The sequence below is a fragment of the Anser cygnoides genome, chromosome 11, assembly GCF_040182565.1.
Source record: "Anser cygnoides isolate HZ-2024a breed goose chromosome 11, Taihu_goose_T2T_genome, whole genome shotgun sequence".
NCBI classification, from domain to species: Eukaryota; Metazoa; Chordata; class Aves; order Anseriformes; family Anatidae; genus Anser; species Anser cygnoides.
This window is the reverse complement of record NC_089883.1, coordinates 10,753,543-10,774,643: the sequence shown is the minus strand read 5'-3', so window position 1 is coordinate 10,774,643 and position 21,101 is coordinate 10,753,543. Positions and strand designations below refer to the sequence as shown.

Sequence of the window (21,101 nt, the reverse complement as noted above, 5' to 3'; positions counted from 1 at the left end):
AAAGACTGAAGTGTGATCACGCTAATGAAAACTCACATACAGTGCTAATGGAACCCTGACTAAATGAAGACTGGATTCTTCACCTCTGTAAAAGATTGTCAGTAGTACATCTCACTTTTTGTAGTACTGCAGCTAACATCAAAGAGAATTCCCACTCCTTGGTGCAGGCCTGTAAGGACATTGTAACGTTTTCTGCACAATGTACTGCTACTGTGTAAATGACAACCAATGATATGGCAAGATAAATGCTTCCTGAGACAAAAAACGCGTATCAGCACTGGAAAAGAAATGTGATGAAGGCTGGATTTCAGGTTTCTGCGCCGATGACGAATGCGACAGCCCGCCAAAGTGTCTCGGCTTGTTCTCTAGTGCCCCCTTTTGGCTGCCAGTCCCAGGAAAATAACTAAACTGGCCCGGACTTGTCAACAGGTCCTTGAGTGAGGTGACAACATTTAAAGAAGGATTAACTGGGTTTCCAGAAAGCACGTGGAGAATTCGTGCCTGCAGCTGAACTCAAAAGTGCTGCAAAAACCAGGCAGAGCCCGGCCAACTGTGGCAGTGTGAGCCCTGCCAATGCGTTGGCCAGGTGGGTGGCTGCCTCCCCATGTAGGAAATGTGTTTTCTCTCTTGTACCGAGCAGATCTGCTATGGTAGCGCCTTGAGGATCCAGGTCTGTGGTACCTGCGAGGTGATGCTTGTTCTTCGGAAGCTGATTTGTGCTTTCTCCAAAGCTGTGTTTGACAACTCAAGGGCCTAAAATAATGAGTTTGTAAAGACTGATACAAATATGTATCTGATGAAGAGTATCAAGAAGGTATAGTTATCTCCAAAAAATAACAAGGAGAGTTTTATCACCAATATCCTTTGACTGAAGGATATAGATTATGGGACCTCCGCTTTACCACGGTCCCCAATTTTTGTGCTGTAATAGTTTTGGTGAGAACCTGAGCGTGAGCACTTTCCAACCGGGTTGCAACCAACCAGCCTAGGAGAAGCGTTTCAGGGCCCAAGACACCACCCCCACGGCGAGCCTGAGGCTCAAGGCCAGAGCAGCCTGACAGACCAGCGAGGCCTCAGGACCATTCTGGAGCCGCCACACGCCCCGAGCCCTTCCTCCCCGACCCCCACACCCTCCTGAAGCCCCCCTATCACCCCAAGGAGGGGCCGCGAGGCGGTGCAGCCCCTCACACCCCCTTCGCGCCCGTGCCCGCGGCGGGCCGGGAACATGGCGGCCCCGTCCCGCCGCCCGCTTCCCCCCGCCTTTCCCCGCGCCGCCGCGCATGCGCGGCGGGCGGCACCGAGGCCGTATCCCTCCGCCGCTTCCCCCCCACCCCCCCCGCTCCGGCCGGGGCGGCGGTGCCGGTGTAAAAGCCCCCTGCCCGCCGCAGGGTAAGTGCCGCGCGCCCCTCCCGCCGCCGCCCGCTCGGCCGCCCCGCGGTGAGGCGCGGGCCGGCGGCTGCGGCGGGGAAAGGAGGGGGGGCGCAGCGCGGCGAGCCGCAGCGCCCCTCCCCGCCCCTCAGCCGCCGTGTCCCTCCGCCGGGCAGCAGCGGGGACTTTTGTGTGGGGCTTTTGGGCGCCGATGAGCGGCGGCCTCCGGCGGCCCCGGTTGTTGCGGCGGCGGCGGCGGGCGGGCCGGCGGCACGGTAAGGCTCCCGGGCCCCGCGGCCCGTTTCTCCCCCACACCCTTCTCCCGGGCCGGCTCAAGCTTTTCCAGGTCAGTCAGCGCCTTTGTATAGGGCCCCGTTACCGGATGTGGAAGTCGATCTCTTCGCTGGTAAAAAATAATTCCACTTCCCCCGGAACCCGGCGCCGCGGCTCCCTCCGCAGCGCCCAGCCCAGCCAGGATTTCCTGTCGGGGAGAGCGGGCGGGCCGGCCGGCCTTCCGGGGACCCCGCCGCGAGGGGGGCGCGGGCGGCGGCCCGGCCCCGGGAGCGGGCCTCGGCCTCGGCGGGCCGCGGCCTGGTGCGGGGCCGGGGCCGCCGTGGGGCCGGGGCCGCCGTGGGGCCTCCCGCCCTGCGGCTGTCCTGGGGGGCTCGGGTCGGCCCCGTGGGCCCGGGCCTCGCGTGGGGTTTGGGCCCGGCCTGGCGGGGAGCCCCGCGGCCGCCGAGCTGCATGGGAGGGCTCGGAGCTGGAGGGGGCCCCGGGGGGAGCTGCTCCGCCAGCCGCAGCTCTGCGCCTCGGAAAGCTGGTGGGGGGTGAACGGGGGCAAGGCTCGCTGCTGCGGGCCCGGGGCTCGCTTCCCTCCCTGGTAATCCCAGTACTTTCTGTTGGCCAGGCCGTCCGATAGGACGCTGCAGGAAGGTGCCGTAGGAAGGCTTCCTCATTCACAGCTTTTAACTTAAAGCGGTTGCGTGGAGGCCTTCAGCCTGTTTGCTAAGGTGGTTTTTATTTAACGGCGAACGCCGCATGGTAAACGTGCTGATAGTTACGAGTGCAGCCATTGGAGGCCTTTAGCGTAGTGGTTTTTTTGAACTGTTGTTGAGTTTTGAAGCGCTAATAAGACTAAAAGCTGTTTGGTTGAGGTGCCTGTAGGGGTACAGGAATCTGCTGTGAGTAAGGTTAAGAACATACGTGGCAGGACCTAATGATCGCTGTACACTAGGTATCGACTCTCCCTCCTGACCGACATTCTTTCCTAAAAGCAGTTTCTTTATGAGCTCTTTTTTTTCAACCCGTGTGCAAGAAATTGTCAAGAAAGATTCCTCATAATAAAAATGTTGCTTTAATTAAAGAGACTGGTGATTTTTGTTTCAAAGTATTTTCTTCCATTTTTGATGAATGAGGCAGACTCTGAGGTTGTGTTATGGTTCAAAGGCGACATCACAAACCCTTATACTCTGCATCTCAATCCTATCTGCTGTAATATAACCTCTGTGTTATCTAGTGCCAAATCTATCTGTGAAAGCTTTGTAGTTTGCTGGCAGTGCCAACCCAAATCTTGGTGCCAGTGGTTCACCCTTGTTGCATAATAATATTTCTTAGATGCTGCAGATGTTGTATTTTGCCGATAGGGGCCAAATCTCTACTCTTCTTCTTAAGGGCAAGACTTTCTTTGTAAACGCTTGCATTGTTTAATGGAATTACATTGATGATTGGGTACTAATTTAATTTAATGTATGAACCGAATTGGAATATGGACCTGCATAAATACAGGCTTGAATACATTCACCACAAAGTTATCTAGCTATGTGTTTGCTCTTCTGATCTGTTCTCTTAGGTATTTTTCATCTGATGCTGACATGGTCCAACATGAAGGGGATGTTTCTGTTTAAACAAGTGAGGGGGAATTTAATGAGCACAGCACAATCTAGAGGAAAGCTGAAAGCACTGAAATTAAAACATTTTACTATTAATGAATGCTTTCTTGGAATTAGGTGATCTTTAAGGTCCCTTCCAACCCAAAGCATTCTTTGATTCTACAATTAGGTTTAATGCAGGCCTTTCAGTTCCTTTAAAAGTTACAAAACTAATTGAAATGAGAAGTTGGGTTAGAAGAGTTGTTCTAAGTTCACTCAGGTTGTTGATGGAAAAATAGAGAAGAAAACGAGTTGGACCTGTTAGTTCAATTCTAATAGTGATCAAAACTGAATGCTTGATTAAAGATTTAAATAGTTACTGCTAACTGTTTAAACTTTGTATTCTAAAAATATTTTTTTATGTGGTGTGGGTAGGTGCATAAAATTAACTAGAAATTGCTATTCTCAGTTTTGAGAGGTACTGTGCAACGTTGAAATGAGTGGGGTAAAAACATTTCTGAAGATCAGGTCTGGGGAAGGAGGTTGAATTTTTTGAAATAAGAAAAGGAAAAAGGCGTATTGAAAAGGGCTTTCTTTTTCTGGGTGTAAATGGATGCCGGAAATGATGGGTTTCAAGCTATCTTCCATGTATAATCCTGCTGTGTGCCACTTGAGTAGGGGGAGCCTCTTACCATTTTCTAGATCTTCGCTTGTCTTGGGGTTTGTAGAAGTGATTACAGATCGTCATCGTAGATGTGGCGTATATTGATTCACTTGACTCTCTGGTAAATTGCACTGCTGCACTCATGCTGTTCTCGTGTAAGTACGTCTCACTTAGGAGCATGCCTTGCTAGAAGTGCACCAGCAGCTGGGATATCTCCACGTTAGCAGGTGTTCTGCAACAACTATTTGTTTTGTGCCGGTTGATTTTGACCGGCTGATGCTCAGTGCCACAGTGGCAGAAGGGGAGCAAAGGCCAGATCCGGCACCCACTGGACAGGACGCTGGTCCGAAAGATGCTGCTGTTGTGTACCCCTCTGAAGCGACGTGACCTTCAGAGCTTTAGAGAATGTATAAGGCCTACATCTAAGTTAAGTTTTAAGATACTGAAGAGCAGTATGGTTTCCTTTCGAACCAAAGTGAAATTGCAATAGTAACTTGATGTACATTTAATAACCAGTTAATTGTGGCACCTGGCTAACGGCACTCAGCAGAATGCGTTGCAGTAATGCGGTGTGGAAGTTCAGGAGGCAGTGAATGCTGAGAAGCCCAAACCCAGCAGAGGCTCTTCCCCATTTACCCCGTGGTAGACAAACCCCTCTGCTCACACAGCGCATGAGAGTTGTTACAAGTCTGAAAACGTACTCGGATTGCCATAAGAATAAATCCAGTAGTCTCAAGACTATTTCAGAGCCACTGATGCTTCTGGTGTCTGAAAGATTGCTCTTAGAGAGCGTTGCCCGGGCTGGATGGAGATGCCGGTTGCAGAAGAGCTCCCTCCGGCGCTATGCAGCGGAATTGATTCCTGTCACTGTAGGGAGCAGCAGTGGTGCTTACCTGCGAGTGCTGCTTTGAAGTGGAAATCTCATTTTGATTTAAAATATATTTTATTGTGCTATACCCAGAACTTTTGATCGTATCGCTGTGCTGTTGTAGTGCCACAAAATGGTCTCAAGGGGGCAGCCGAAGGATTCTTTTGGCAGAAGGAAATTGTGATACTGCAGACCCTTGGCATGTCCCGGTACTAGCACTGAAAGAGCTTGGGGGAAAATGCGGGGTGTTTGTTACTTAACGGGTTGCTGACCTTATTGTATGGGTCCTTGGAGGGGTCTGCCAAGTAGAGGTCAGCTTGGGGTTGATTAGTCCTGAGAAATGTCATAAATGCTGGTATTGGTTGGTTAAAAGTGGCTGAACGTGCCCAAGTAGTTTGTCAGAAAGGCATCGTTTGCGGCTGCAGTGTGCTATTGGTGTACAAGGTGATTTTTATTTTTGAGTCCAAGCGTGCAGCTCTGCTAGTTCTGTCGTTTTCTTCCACTAGGTGGCCTGAGCGTGCTTTCAAGCTCTCTAGGAGATCTGAAACTTCATTTCTGAAATAAATGTTATCATCGTAACTGAAGTTAAAGTTCTACATCACACACACATGTAAACTGATGTGATGTTTTGTGCTAGTTTAAAACACAAACACTTTATATCAACCGAAGAGAGCGTTAGTTAATGTAAAAATACACGGTAATGGAGGTCGTATCATGTATGATCTTCCAGGTCCCTCTTTTTCCTTTCCTTAGAACATTTCGTTTCTTTCTTTTTCAGGCCAATGTAATTGATTTTTTTTTGCTGCTTTTGTTGTATAGAGCTTTGATAACAGCTTTGCAGTTAATTTTACCAGTATAGATGGTACAAGGAAAATGAATTGTATTTCTGAATTTGTTCCTAACTTCAGTAATTTGGATTGTTACAGTTTTTCTTTCACTTCTGAGGTTCTTGATGTGGTATTAGACCATCAGAAAAGTCTTTGTGTGCTTTTTTCCCCTCCTAAATTGCAATCCCTCACACCCCTGAAAAAAAAAAGGGTGCCATATAGAGGGAAGACTTTGCTCCTTTACTTCACTGCTGCACTTGACAAACATTGTCTCTACCCTACTGTTTTGTATCATTACCCTTAGTGTCTCCCTTTAACAGGGACAAGTAGTAGGTTTTTCTCTTATTCCTGTTTCTCTTTTGCTTTTTCTCTTCATGGCAGAGAGCCAGCTGCTTGTCCCTTCCTCTGCACCTGACCGTGTGCTCCTTCTTTCCTTCCTTTTCCCATTGTCTGTATTTGGCCTGCCCTTGCCACCTTCCTGCTCCTCTCTCCTTTTCTGGCTGGCTAAGTCAAAATGTGCTTGCGTGCTAGGATGGACGTAAATGGAGTATTATCTTGGTGGAGGGAATATTGGTGCCAGCAGTCAGTTGTGCTCTCGTTTGTGGCTCTACTGATACATGCTGGAGTTCTGCGTTTGCAGTATTTTTCCCCCCTTCCTGCCTTCTCGTTCCTTCCAAAATCAATAACTTTCAGCTCATTTAGCAACACGCCACACACAGTTTACCAGTTGACCCAGGTGCAGAGAACTTTCTAAATAAGGTGGTTTTGTGATAGAAGTATGGGCTTAAGAAAAGAGATTAAAAATGATCCTGTTGGGATTTCTTTCTGAACTCATACACTGACACTGCATAGGAGATGGGCTGCATGGCCTTGTTGCTGCCGTTATTAGTCATCAAGGCTTAACTCTTAGTTGTGACTGGAAAGCAAATTGATGAAAGTAATTCTGTTCTTGACATCCTGGTAGTGGAAAGCATAGAGACAGGACTGAACGTTTAATAATCTGGTTAGTAGCATGAGTTATGATTTAGTTCTAAATTTTATTATTGAGCATATTTAATAGCAAGTGTGAAGCAGAGTGGGTTTAAATCTTTGATGCAATAGGAATGTAGATAGGTGTCTTTTGTTTACATATAATTTTACATGCTCTAAATTACACATCTTTTACATGTTTTTTTTTTTTTTAAAGGGAGATAGGAGATTACCTGAAGATGACACGAAGGTTTTCCAGCCAGTGTCTCAAGTCTACAAACTTAGCACATTTTTAGTAGCTGTAGGCAGCTGATCGAGGTAGTAACATTTGTGTTCAGGGTGATATTTTAGTCTGTGTGTCTCATGCAGATAGCACAAAAATATGTGCCTATTGCTTTGTGCTCTATCAAGGAATACAGAAATTATTTTAAGGTGAACAAAATGAATGATAGTTATGGACAAGATGCCAGAAAGGTGCTGTATTCTTATCCATCTAAATGCATTTGCATAGTTGAATTTCTTAAATGTATATAGGCATTTTGGATAAGTGAAGGTAGTGTCTTTGGACATGTGGCATGGCATCTCTGACTTAGTACCTTTTGAAAGCTGGACAAAGCTACAGAAGGCTGCGGTAGCAGGTGAGAGCTGCTGAACCACGTTTTCTTTTAAGAAATATGCAGCTAGTCCAGTTTAACTTTGCTTTGATATAATGTTGAGGCTGCTATGGTTACAGCATTGTAATACGGAAATCTTCACCCCAATGTCAGTTCTGTTTGACTGACAAAAGTAATTCTTAAATCAGTCTGCTTCTTGCAGTCAAGCAAGGTCATGGCTAAAATACCAGCTTATAAGTCTGAACTTTAAAGTTTTTGAACTTTCAGAGTAGTTCAGAAATAGTCATTAAAAGACATTACAGCCATATTTGTGCACTTAAAACAGTATTAATGTTATGTATATATTGTTTTCTTTATGTTCCTTTATGTCCTTCACTAGATGTCACTAGTAGATTTGGGAAAGAAACTTCTAGAAGCTGCACGAGCAGGACAAGATGATGAAGTTCGCATTTTGATGGCAAATGGAGCGCCTTTTACCACAGATTGGGTAATGAAAACTTTTGCAGTGTTCAGTAAATTCTTTTACTTCCCTCACCTGAAAAAGAAAACAGGATTATTACAAATAAGCATTTACATTGCTGGCCCTGGGAGTTTCTTTTTTGAAATCTTGCGGTCGCATCATTTGATGTCTAATTCAAAATTAAACTTCGTTGTTTCTTCATATGGTCTGATCTTCTACTAAATTTTGTAACAGTCTGAAAAAGTTCCTTCTGATGGCTGTTAAAATGAACTTTGGAGTGGTTAATAAGGGAAGTAACAATCATCCTACTTACAGTGTTTATATGTTTAGTATAGCAAGAGTTCTGAATTAAGACAGCAGTCCCTGCTACCTAATACATGCACTTGAGAGTTTCCTGATATAGGTGCTCTGAGGTGCCTATGCTTTAAGTAGGTTATGTAGACTAAGGCAGGTATCTAAAACTTTAGGGTATTTGCAACCCCTTAAGAACTTTTAATCTATGTGGTCACCTATCTGACAAGTTGAGTCTGTTTTGAGCAGGAGATTGGAGTTAGATGACTTCCAGAGGTCCCTTTGGATGTTATGGTATGTTGACCAATACTAAAAACAGGGTTAGGCCCTTTGAAACATCACACCTTAAAAAGACAGGAAAAAATCTAAAACAGTGATCTGTTTCTAGTGTGTTGTGATTACTGAAAAAAAGTTAAACTTTTTTTCCTCCTTATACTCTGTGAAAGCCCTGATAGCTTCTTTCCTTGTGGCTGCAAGGGAAGATAATTTGAAGTGGTGGCCTAACACCCGAGTTTGATAGCTTCAGAATAAGAAGAAATACTTCATGCTGACATCTGTTAAAAGTCCACTTTTTTTTTGTTAAATTACAGTTGGGAACATCTCCACTTCATCTAGCAGCACAGTATGGACACTACTCAACGACAGAAGTGTTGCTGCGAGCAGGTGTAAGTCGTGATGCCAGAACAAAAGTGGACAGAACTCCATTACATATGGCAGCATCAGAAGGCCATGCCAGCATAGTCGAAGTCTTACTTAAGGTAAGAACTGCTGAAACAAGGTCTGAGCCAGAGATATTACAATGGTTTGTGATAAAAATGTGTGATTTCCTTTTAGTTGTGAAATTAACATCAAAACGTTGTATTTATATTGTATGTATTGGGAGCTTTGTTTTCCTATTCGGTTTTAATTTATTTTAATATTAATTAAAATCATGATTTCAGGTGAATTATTTATTGCAGTTCCAAAAAATATTCCTTTCTAACTTGGTATCGTGTGAGTAACAGCTTTTAGAACCAAGAAAGATTATGTTTTGGGGAGTATTCAGTCCTTTGAGGTAAATAACATGTGGTACTTAGATTGAAGACCTTATACATTTATAGTTTTCTTGAAAGGTAACAGGACACTACGGCTAGAGAGAGACAATTTTGGGCTTTGTTTCATGAGTGGCATTATTTAATTCATTTACTTCTAATGACATAGTTTACTCAATGTTCTTGTTTGTAGCACGGTGCCGATGTCAATGCAAAGGACATGCTCAAAATGACTGCACTTCACTGGGCTACTGAACATAACCACCAAGAAGTTGTAGAACTCTTAATAAAGTATGGAGCAGATGTTCATGCTCAGAGCAAATTTTGCAAAACTGCATTGGACATTGCAATAGACAATGGAAATGAAGACCTTGCTGAAATATTACAGGTAACTTTTAATTCGTGATGATAAGGGAATTTATAGCAAAGTACTTGTTTACATGTGTGATCAGCTAAGGTTTTAATATAGCTGTAAAATTTAACGTATTGCCATATTGCCAATACTAACATACTTAGCAACATGCTTGCCTTTAGATTTCAGCCAAAAAATGTTTCTGATGTGTTTAGCAGAGCACAGGATGTGACACTGTGTGTGTTTATTGCATGGATGTAACTAGGGAGATCCTCCCTGTTTGTGTGTAATATTCAATTATTCTAGTTCTTAGAAGGTAAATAATTCTTTGTATCTACAGTTGGAATGATATTACTACCTTTGTCTCCTAGATTGCAATGCAGAACCAAATCAATACGAATCCAGAGAGTCCGGATACTGTGACAATACATGCAGCAACACCACAGTTCATCATTGGACCTGGAGGGGTGGTGAACCTAACAGGTCTGGTATCTTCTGCAAATACATCAGATGGAATGGATATTTAGTTGCCTATAGGATAGCTAGGATTTTACATTCAGTGAAAAGGCTTTAGGAAAAATAATGGTAAGAATAGAGTACTTACATATAACTCTTCAGTGTTCCTTATGTGTTGTAAATACCTAAGTACTTAATTTATCTTTATGAAGGCAGTTCTTTTATCAGTTGTATTTATTTCACAAACGTGCTTTCAGAATAGCACTTTGGTTTAGCAGAAAGTTGCCGAGAACAGTGTGTATTAGAAACTTCAGTACAATAAAAATGTAAATGGGATTTCATTGGCTGTTAAAATATCAACTAACTTTTTTTCCTCCTTCTAGATGAGACAGGAGTGTCTGCTGTGCAGTTTGGAAATTCATCAACGTCGGTGTTAGCCACGTTAGCGGCTTTAGCAGAAGCATCAGCACCGTTGTCTAATTCTTCAGAAACACCAGGTTAGAAAGCCATGTTACTAACAGCTTATCTTCTTTAATAAACTAAAACAAAGTACATAACTGGGGTTTTTTGTGATATAGTTCATGCAGAAGTGAGGACTTTTTTTTTCCAATGTTAACAAAAACTTTCCTTTTCTTTCACCCAACAGATTGGTAGATACATGTGTACAACTATTGCTTAATAAGACTTCTGACCACATCTGGTCAGAAATTTGTCAGCCTAATGCTATTAACGTTCATTCTTGCTGAAAGAGAGCATAATTCAGGAGATTGAATTCACATCTTTGTCTACGTGCAGTCTAGTTGCATTTGGTCTGAGACTGCTTCCTTTGAATGCTTCTTTCTGATAAGTTATAGGAAATGGCCCCCAATGAGATACTTTGTGAGGCCAAAATCTTTGGTGCTTAATTCTCACAGAATTCAGCTCTGCAACAGACATCATTCTTAAGGACACAGCTTTCACTGGAGGTGGAAGGACTCCCAGACTTGCTGGCATGACAGCTGCATCCTAACATATATCCGAGTTGTCACCTCCGAGTATTTTGAAGTCCTGCAGAATTTCTGCTTAGTCCAGCTCTTCTAATTCTTAGAGCAGTGCCTAAGTGCAGCTATACTATTCTATGACATTTATATATTGCAAGTGAAGTGGATGATTCAAAACCAAAATGTGATGCCTTTCATTACAGAAAAAGCGGATGATGTTTTCAATCAATTCATGTATTTCAGTGAAACTCAGATCTAATTGTAGGAGAGAGAAACTTGAGAGAAGGGATTGTGTAGGATTATGCAGTATTAGATGTGTACCCAGAACTTAGTAGTAGATAGACTTTGGTAGCTGAGTGTTCTCATGTTTCATGGGCCTACCCTTGCAGTGCCCTGCTGTAACCGACATTACATGTCAGCAAACCACTGAAGATAAAACATTGTTAGAGTGTAGGCAGGAGATGACAGGCAGGAAGAAATACACTTCAAACTTTAATGCAGTAGCTTCTCACCTTCAGTAATGCAACGTCCATCATACTTAACCCTCCTGTGTAGTTCAGTTCTTGTACTTTGATTTTTATGCAGAAGCATGGGCAGTCTTGCAGCATCTTACTTACAGTAAATGGTTTCCTGGAATCTTACCCGTTTAACAGCTTATAAAGGATACAAAAGCAGCTTTTCATTACTGTGCATCAACAGTAAGTGTGTTCAAGTGAAAAAAAGAAACCCAACATACACACACACAAAAAAAAACAAACCTCAAAGCCATGTACCCTCTCTGTTGTGCTCATCTTGTAAAAATAAATAAATAAAATAAAATAAAAACAGTCCACTTACATTTCCTAAAATTGTAGAGGTGAAAATTCTGGTTTTGGGTTTTATTTAGCCTCCTGTATTTAAGGTTGTATAAGCTTGGATAGAGCAATTAGGTTCTGCCTTTTATGTTGTTTATGTTGTTCCTTTCTAGATTTTTCTCTCCGTTCCAGGTGAACTTTTCTCTGATCTCTTCCCTCTAGTTCCTCATGGCTTACAGTTAAAAACACTCTAATTTTGTAAAATCAAAGAAAGAAATATGCTACTCACTGTAGCTGAGTAGAATCATGCTTGTGTTAGTTTTTACTCAAGTGAAGTGTGTATGAGAAGATGAATGTTACGTGCTAATACGATTCATGTGTGTATGGAGCTCTGAGTGGAGAAAATTTAGAGAAGTGCCTGGTTTAAAGTGTGTATTTGGAATGCAATATTTGGTGTGCTGTAGTGGAACAAGGCGTATCTCACTGCATGCAGGAGTTCTCCCTTGTGCGTGCTGCAGAAGAAAATACCACACATTAATTTAGAAATTCTTGAATATATCAGTGCTTCTGTTTTAAATTAAAGTTTCATTTATCATATGAAATTGTGTGATAATTAAGGTTTATAGGGATATAAATAAAAAGAGTGAAGAAAGAATAAGGACTTTATTCATGTTAACGAAAAATACTCCCATAAATATGTTTTCAGACAAAATCTCAAAGGTTTTTATTCTAAGGTCTCATGCAGAAGTCCTAATGTCTCCTTCCAGAACGGAAAGCCCAGCGTTGAGTTTGAAACTGAAAGATCAGAGCTGTTTGCCACAGCAGCTAGTATTGGCAGTTGCAACTTGGAATTCTTTGTCACAGTAGTCTCTTACTTCAACGTCCTTACTTGGAAGCCAAATCAAGTTCAATACAGTACCACTTATTCATGTACAACTTACTGTTTTGGTGTACGGAACAAACACTCTCTGAATATTTAAGCAGTGCTATAGGACAGTAATCTCTGAACATAAAGATCTTCAGAGGGCAATGACTGCAGTCATTTGAACTACAGAGTGACTGTGTGTATGTTGTAATTAATTTAAAAGATGAAAGCTTCAGGGTTTTATCTACCTTCTCTCATCTGAAGCATCACAACACAGCCTATAGGGGTTTAATTCCATCTCTGTAGATGGGAAGCCCTCTAATGTCTATTATTTAAATCAAAGGCTTTGCTTTTACCTTACAAATTGAAAATAAAATACAGAGTTAAAGTGCTTGAGATTCTTTGATTGTGTTCCTAGTGATCTTGCTCTTTGTCTCAGTATCATGTTGTTTTAAGAAAATAAGGGTGGTAGTGTAAGGCCTCAGTTACGGTGTGTAGTGCAAGCTGTGGTATGTGTTGTTGTTCTGAATGCTGAATTCTGTGTACGTTGCAAAAAATTATTTGTATTCTTAAAACAACTCTTGATGCCATGTTAACACTGAACCCAAGTAGTCTTTTTTGAGTGGGGTGTGTATATTAAGAAACTTACTAAATAAAAATAGATTATACCGAGCAAGGTAAAACAGAACAGAATTGCATATATATTTCAAAATGTTAATGCTTTGTATGGGCCTGGTGAAATTTTTACATTAATGACATAATGTGTAGTAATGCATTAATTTGGGGGAGGATCACCTTTGAAATGACATGGAAGAAATTCTTCCTTGGCTTTAGCAAAATGCATTTGAAATCATAAAGTTTAACTTATAAATTGACTTAGTTCCTTTGCTAATCTGTTGATAGTTGTGGCGACAGAAGAAGTTGTGACTGCAGAATCTGTGGATGGTGCTATTCAGCAAGTTGTCAGTTCTGGAGGTCAGCAAGTTATTACTATAGTTACAGATGGCATTCAGCTTGGTAATCTGCATTCAATTCCAACCAGTGGAATAGGGCAGCCAATCATCGTGACCATGCCAGATGGACAGCAAGGTAGGTGGAAACTTGCACAGTTTGAGAATCCATTTTACGTATAGTAATAAGTTGTTAGATGCAAATAGCTTGGAAATCTGTGTGGTAATTAGTTTGAATACACTTTTGAATCCTTTCACTGCAGAAGGCTCAGACATACGAGCTATGGCAGTTCAGTGAGTTGCCATGTGTCAGCTGAGCTTCTGCATTAGGAGAAAGAACAAAAGAATTACTAAACTGAATGGGTAAGAAATGGCACATACAGGGGCAAAGTGGTAAATGCTTGCTTTGCCCTCAGTAAGTCTGGGGTTTTGGAAGGGGTCAGTCTCAGAACCAGTGAAGCCAGGATGACAAAAATTGTCCCTCTTGGGCCCTATGTACTTTGTTTGTGGAAGCTGTTAGTGTAACAAGTGCTGTTTTGTGGCAAGTGTGGGTTCTGGATGGTTTCTTTTCAAGATGCTCTGCTATTTAGGCAAAAGTGATTTCTCTTTTTTTCATGGGGATTCCAAGTATGAAGCTTGAAGAGTTGTACATTGGAGACAAATGATTTGGTCCACCATGTGTATGAACAAGTACAGCTAGTTGTCAGAAAGCATTCTTCAGCAGCATATAAATAGCTAAAGCTTTTAGGGTATTTTCTCTGCACTGGCTTTGTAAGTCACTTTTGTAGAGCTGGCTATATAATGCACTTGTATAGAGTTGCATTTTTTTTTAAGGGAAAGACTTTGCATTTTACTGCTGTTAATAAAATTATCTGTCTGAGTTTTATATTGTGCAAATATTGTTTGAACTAAAGTGTATTTATATGTACAAATGTTTTCAGTATTAACAGTTCCAGCAACAGATATTGCTGAAGAAACTGTGATAAGTGAAGAACCGCCAGTCAAGAGACAGTGCATTGAGATTGTTGAAAATCGCGTGGAGTCTGCAGAAATAGAAGTAAGGAGTCTCTTACGTGATGTGTATTAACCAGAGTGTGCAGCACTGAATATGTGGTTGTGCTTTTTGGTGTTGTTTTAAAGCTAAGTTTCTGTGTAACAGAAGAATGAAGAGTGTGATACAATAACTTGTTCAGTCTCCCCTGTTACTGGAATTTATCTGTTACAAGGTTGTTGTAAAAAGAATACAGGAGTGCCCTTTGCTTCATCCTCTGGTCATGCACATGAAAATAACATTCGTTGAAGTTTTTGGTAGTTTAACATTTTTTTCCCCTCTAAGATCACTAGCTAGCTTTTAAAACTAGATACTGATAACATATTATCACGTAACTTGACGTGATAGCAGTGAATGAGAATACTGTCCCCTCATCTGTGTTTTATGGCCATATGCTTGTCCTGATTGTGAGATCACATTCTTAGCAACGTTTCCTTACCATTCATGATAACTAGATAACTGTTAATGGCAATATGAAACAGTAAGATTCTGGGTTTGTCAATTTTTATCTTTCTTTTTTTTTCCTTTTTAATTCTGGAGCAGTTTTCTATTACATATCTTTGCATCATAATGTCTTTTGAAATTACAACATAGATGACCTATCAACATTAAGAGGGCTTTTCATATATGATGAATAGATACAGCCGTTCAATTTAAAACTGTAGCTTTTTTTAAAAATATTACAACAATAGGTCAACCATCTAATCCCCTTCTATGTTAATTCTAACTGTGCTGACTAGTTGTGGTCAAAAGTTTATGAAAATTGCTGTCAGGCTTGACTAGGCTGTGAGTTCTCATTTTGTCAATTCCATGCTACTTCATTTATCAAAGGTTGTATTCTCTGACTTCTGTTCACATTATTGAATAACAATTTGTGCGCAATTGAATATTATTTATTGTACAGTGTGTGCTATGCCTTGTCCATGTCTAGTAACAATAATTACCACCTTTCATCATTGACTTTCTCTGTCCTTAAGTTGTCATATCAAATACTTTTGGCCTTTGCAGCTTTGTGGTCATTACAGATTATCATGACAGTTAAAATTTTCTTGCTGCGTTTTTTAAAATTGTATGACTGTTACAATAAAAACTTTTTTTTTGTTCACACTTTTAAACATCTGCCTGAATTATTGCTACAGGAAGTTACTTTTCCTTAAATAATAATTGTTAGGTAAAGGGGAAAAAAAAATCCAGATTGGTTAAGGAATAAATTGACCTGTTCCTAGTTACAGATAGTTGGTATAATAATGCAAATAATTCTTTAAGGGGACTGCCAACTTCAATTAGATATTTTAAATACTTTTATAGAATTTTAAAAGTAATTGGTGAAAATGAAGGACTTTATTTGTTTCCTTTAAGTGCTAGTTTTGATGACTGACCTTGTCCCTGATTATACAACTGGAAATACACATACAGACCTCTGCCCCTGTGTAGAGGCCGGTTGACTTCCAGAGCCTTGGTGTGGTGCTCCCTGTCTTTGGTAACTGGGGCATTAAGGAAGTGCACGGGAAGTCAGTTCACTTCCAAGTTTATCGTAGTAGAAGTATATATCTGGATATGGAGGGAGTGGGACCTCTCCCACTTCAAAATAATTTTTTGATGTGGAAAACCTTTATTACTGATGATTGGTTTCTTTGCCTCATCGGTGATTCATTCCTTTATTTCATTATAAAGACTTGATTTGAGGCAAAGAGTGCTGTCTTCAGATGCTTTAAACTCAGTGTACAAACAGTTAATTGTAGTTTGAAAATCTAAGTTGAACTCCCTCCCACTCGTGAGGTGACAAACCTTCTTGTGAAAATATTGTGAATAATTAATACTGTAGTGATGTTTTTTGACTTTCTCATTTGCCTGTTAAATTCAATCATTGCAGCTCATTTTCGAGAGGGATAGCAGTCTTCCTAAGCTGTGTGATGTTTAATTAAACATATGATGGCAGCAAAAAAACACTGTCATGCAGATGGTCTGTTTTTCATTTTCATGCATATTTCATTAACATACAGTGAATTGTATTTTCATTCTTGAATGTTACTTTCTTGTTGCATGTTGAAAAGGTGACATGCTTTAGAAACAACCAGGACAATTAGACTAAAAAATTTTGTTTGTAAATGAATTGTATTAGTGAATTCACATTCTTGCTTTTTCCTGCTTAGCTTGGTAATTTTAATTGTATTTTAATTATAGGTACCTCTATCTTCAATATGTAGACTGTTGAGGAAAGTTGTATGTAATAAAGAAAATTCCCTTATAAAATGGAAGATTCCTTAAGAGCACTCAAACTTCTCTAACCTGATTTTTATCTGTATAAGCTTTTATATGGTAGAAAAGGATTTTAGAGAATTAAAACATTTTCTCTTGTGTTCTGAAGAATGCCCTAAGAATGTTTTCTAGATTTGTTGAAATTAAGACCCCAGTTATAGTCGTCCTTAATCTTAGATGACAAAGTTAAGGAACCAGTTTTCACTGTTCAGTCCACAGTAGGTCTGTAATGTTCCTCCAGAAGCGTTGGTTTCTGTCCACTTCCATAGTTAGTATATTTGGCCCCAGTTCTTCAGCTTATTCTGCTTACATAGACTAGGTCTGTATGAAAACTATGTGTGTGTGTTCTCTGACAAATCTACATGCTTTGAGTTGCTAGTCTGCCTGATAGTTACTGGTTTTATCTTACCGTCTCTGCCACTGAGACTCATTTTTTTCTCCTTTTGTCCATCCTTTTCTTAATGTGCTTACACCCAATGTGGCTGTACATCTCTATTTCTCCCTTCTGTGGAAAGTGTTCACAAGAATTGTTCTGAGTTTGATCTCTGCCCATGAGTGCTTACAGTCTGCATGTGGCCGCAGTAGTGATAGTGCCTTATTTTTTGTAATGTGCTGCAGAGCCTCTGGCCAATGAGCTGCTGCTGGTTCTCACCCTTCTGCAGCCCAGTAGACCAGCTCTGCGTCTTGACAGTAGGACATTTAATTGTGTGACAAATTTGTGAGACAGATAGTGCTCAGCTCAGATTATGCCAGAGCTCAGTGCTCACAAGAGGGAAGGCCCACTTCGCATGTGTAGCAGGATCCACTGTTTTGACTACTACTTTAAGAATTGTCTGTAGCAACTTTTCCCCAACTTAGTACTCCCCAAGGCTGTATTATGTAAGCTTTGTTGGCTCTGCTTAAATTACATCGATAATTACAGAAATAGCAGTATGTTTTGGTTGGACTGGTGCTGGAACAACACTGGTGTATTTCAGATCCTTTGTGAGATGTAGGCTCCACCGTTCATTTTGCCTTAGCATTTGGCACTGGTCACTCTAGTAGCTACATGGGTTGGCCACTTATAATGTTACTTAAAAAGCAGAATCCAAATTTTCAGAGATGGAGGCTGAACATCCTTTTCAAATAAGCAACAAGATCAGATGAGCTCTCATTTTATGAGCATATGCTCCAAATGAAGCAAATCCATGAATGCTAGCTTCTTTTAGCTCTTAAAACCTTGTGTAAAATCAGGTTTCATTTACAGAGTTAACGCTGTTCTGTTTTATAGCTAGTCTTTCTAAACTTAATAATACTGCTCCTTCAGCTGTTGTTTTTGATATACAGATGCTGCTGTTAGCAATGATCAGATCACCTATGTCATTGTATTTCAGCACATTCAGCACAGCATGTGACTGCTAAATGTGGCTGTGCCAAGTACTGAGAACTGTAGCAAGTAGAAGGGAGGCAGAGTATTTTGTATTTTCAGGCTCTGATCATGAAAATACGTGAGTGTATCAAAGAGGTGAAGAATAGGGATGCTGTTCTGGGGGTGGGGGGCGAAATGTTGAACAACTGTTTGAGGTATTAAATGGGAATGTGATGCTGAACTGCTGAGATGGGGATAAGGTGAAAAGGCAACTTCTGCTGGGTCTCAGTTTTTGACAGTTTTGTTTTTGTGGGAAATAGATTGCTTCTCTGACAGCCTCCTTCCTGTGGCTACTTCAGCTACAGTGGAAAAAATGATGTGAAATCAAAGACTACCTTACTCATAAAATATGATACACTTACTTTAATAAAATAGTATTTGCTTGAGGATCAAAACAAAACAGTTTTTCCAAGCAAATTGCTTTTTCAATTAGGCTCAGTACAGCATCAAACAAAATTATAGTATCGACGTCACTGCAGATAGAAATACATTCTCCGTAGTTCCTGTGGAAGCTTCGTAGGAAGTGGCATTTTCCATATTATTTTGCTTGGAAGCCATGTTATAGCCATCCCCATATGATTTGTATGCAGAATGGTGCATAAGTTAGTCCTCTTGGGTTCAAAAAGCTTACCTCACTAAATACCTGTTAATTCATAAATCTGCAGTGTCCTTGGGGATGTTGTTATACCTCTGCATTGCATGGTATCGATCACTTAAATGACTTCATTTAAGAAACTATGTAGGTATATATTCCAGTTAGTAAGTAGCTGTCACTTTCCAGTGCACACTGCTGATAGGTATCAGTTTTTGTAACAGACAGTACGATCTGATCAGAAATACAATGGAAATTGGTAGTCCTGTTAGATTGGATTCCATTCTTATTAGAAGTTGATTTTAAAAAATCACAGGGAATTGAATCATTGGGAAAATGATACTATGTCATGTTAGTATTTGATCACTGTCTGTTTTTGTACTGCACCGTTTTTCTTTGAAGACTTGCTTATCTCTGCAGCTAAAGAAACTCAGTTTTACTATATTTAGACCTCAAGTCTTACTGTGAGAAATTGTGTCAAGATTCATGTCTAATTTACTGAGCAGCATTCGTATAGGTTTGCCCAAGTAAGAACTGAACAATTTCTACGTGATGTCCTAACACTTAACCTGCATGTAAAGAAAAAGTATTTGCCATTTTAACTTGCATTTAATACATATTTGACAAAATATTGCTGGTTCTGTTTTTAATAGGAAAGAGAAACTCTTCAGAAGCAGCTGGATGAGGCAAACAGAGAAGCACAAAAATATCGTCAGCAGCTTCTAAAGAAAGAGCAAGAAGCAGAGGCCTATCGGCAGAAGTTAGAGGCAATGAACCGCCTCCAGACTAATAAAGAAGCTGTTTAATAAACGAGAACATACTGCAAAGCTTGTTACTTTCAAAAACCTGCAGTACAATCTTGAACTGTACACTGTATAGGTACAGACACAGGATTACATGATAGAGAAGATGCTACAAGTTGATAACTGGACTTAAGCCGTGAGCTCTGATGAATTTCTTGTAACATAAAAATTCTGAATTTAGAAATTGTGAAAAGTATTTAAAATGAAATACTGTAAATAGTTGTTTTTTTACAGTTTCAAAATAAGTTGATAAATCTTTTTGAAGGGATCCAGAAACATGAGAAGCCAATGTTTTTGTGAAATTTTTGATTTTAGTATGAATCTAACTTCTGAAAAACAGGACAGTTTTAAGGGTGATGTTGATTTAAGCTGACAAATTGAAAATGAATTATGTGACAAAATGAATTAACAGTTATTTCTACATGGTAACAACTTAAACTTCTCTGAATAAGTCATTTCCAGGTGGAAATCTTTGTACAGCTTTAAGTAGTTGTCTCAGATTCTCTGAAAACCATTTTTTGGGTTTTTTTTAGGCGGTGAAATTTTTATATTTAATTTCAAATATATCCAAGTAGATTTACCTGTATATGAAGCTAATATTTTTTAAACTTTTCAGTTTGTACATATGCTGCATGTTTTTATAATTTCTACACATACATCTAGCATAAGTATTTTTCAGCAAAGATGAGGAAAAATTATGAGAAAAATGTTTAGCCTATAGGTCATTTGAAGTAAGCTAGCAGGCAGTTTTATTGTGGATGGTATATTTCTTGAAAGAATGTAATTTGTAATCAAAACAAAACAGAAAATCCTAATTTACATAACAAGCAAAATTTGATAGTGGAGGCATTGAAATTTTGTGTCTTACAGTTTTCACATACAAACATTTTAAAATTCGGTAATGAGTAGAAAAGAAAGTCTCCACTGGAACACAAAGAGAATATTCTTTTAGAATATTCTGTTGATCTGTTTTCCCCAATAGCCTTGACATTATTTCATTGATGCATTTTCTAAACAGACTTTTCTGTTTTAATTATGCAATTGGACAAGGAATTTTTTATGTTGTAGTGATGCTGCTCTTACCTGGCATCATTGTTCTTCACTGTGATACTGTGTTTGTGTGTGTCTGTGCAGTGATATATTATACTTAAGATTTATATAAAACATCTTCAGAGCATTGTAAAATCTTTTAAAGAACCCTTACTATACTGCCTGAGGCAGGTGAGTGAGTGTTATTGTCTCAATTTTATAACTGGTATAAGCGCAACACAGGGAGTGTTAAACAATTGGCCCAAGACCACATGAATCTGTGGTAGACCTGGGAATGGATCTCAGGAGTTCCTGGCTTCTAGTCCTGTGCTTAGACTGAGCTGCCTTAAGATTGTTCAGTGCTGTGTTACATACATTTTGAACTACTGTGCAGATTCCTTTTTTGTAAGATAAAACTATTTGTGCTTTGCTTTGTTGTTCCATGTTTCACTGCTTTTATGGAATTGTTTATATAAACTTAAGCAAAAAGTCTAGTTTATCTATACTGTATACAGAAGAATTACCCTTAAAACTGTACTCTGGCCTACTTTTTCTATTTTACAATTAAATATCTTTTCCACATATATGTAGTGTAGAATCAA

The 21,101-nt window shown here is 40.2% G+C and overlaps 2 protein-coding genes across 5 annotated transcripts; one reads left to right on the top strand and one right to left on the bottom strand.

Annotated features, from left to right (window-relative positions):
• The first annotated feature begins 1,323 nt into the window (after positions 1-1,323).
• Positions 1,324-21,083, top strand: GABPB1 (GA binding protein transcription factor subunit beta 1). 4 transcript variants are annotated; one of them, XM_048072053.2, is made up of 9 exons: positions 1,324-1,389; positions 7,558-7,665; positions 8,520-8,687; positions 9,154-9,348; positions 9,684-9,795; positions 10,152-10,265; positions 13,311-13,496; positions 14,299-14,414; positions 19,321-21,083. In XM_048072053.2, exons 2-9 carry the CDS (start codon positions 7,558-7,560, stop codon positions 19,471-19,473), a joined length of 1,152 nt encoding a protein of 383 aa, XP_047928010.1. In that variant the 5' UTR covers positions 1,324-1,389; the 3' UTR covers positions 19,474-21,083. The 4 variants fall into 4 exon arrangements, with proteins under 4 accessions (XP_047928010.1, XP_047928008.1, XP_013048259.2 ...); XM_048072051.2 differs by lacking the exon at positions 1,324-1,389 and adding an exon at positions 1,436-1,643; XM_013192805.3 differs by lacking the exon at positions 1,324-1,389 and adding an exon at positions 1,885-6,882.
• LOC136791705 (proline-rich protein 2-like) lies at positions 1,517-3,984 on the bottom strand. The gene is made up of 2 exons (XM_067003878.1): positions 3,929-3,984; positions 1,517-2,291 (listed from the first exon to the last, which is right to left on the bottom strand). The coding sequence occupies exons 1-2, from the start codon at positions 3,982-3,984 to the stop codon at positions 1,517-1,519; spliced, it is 831 nt and encodes a 276-aa protein (XP_066859979.1).
• Positions 21,084-21,101: the final 18 nt, after the last annotated feature.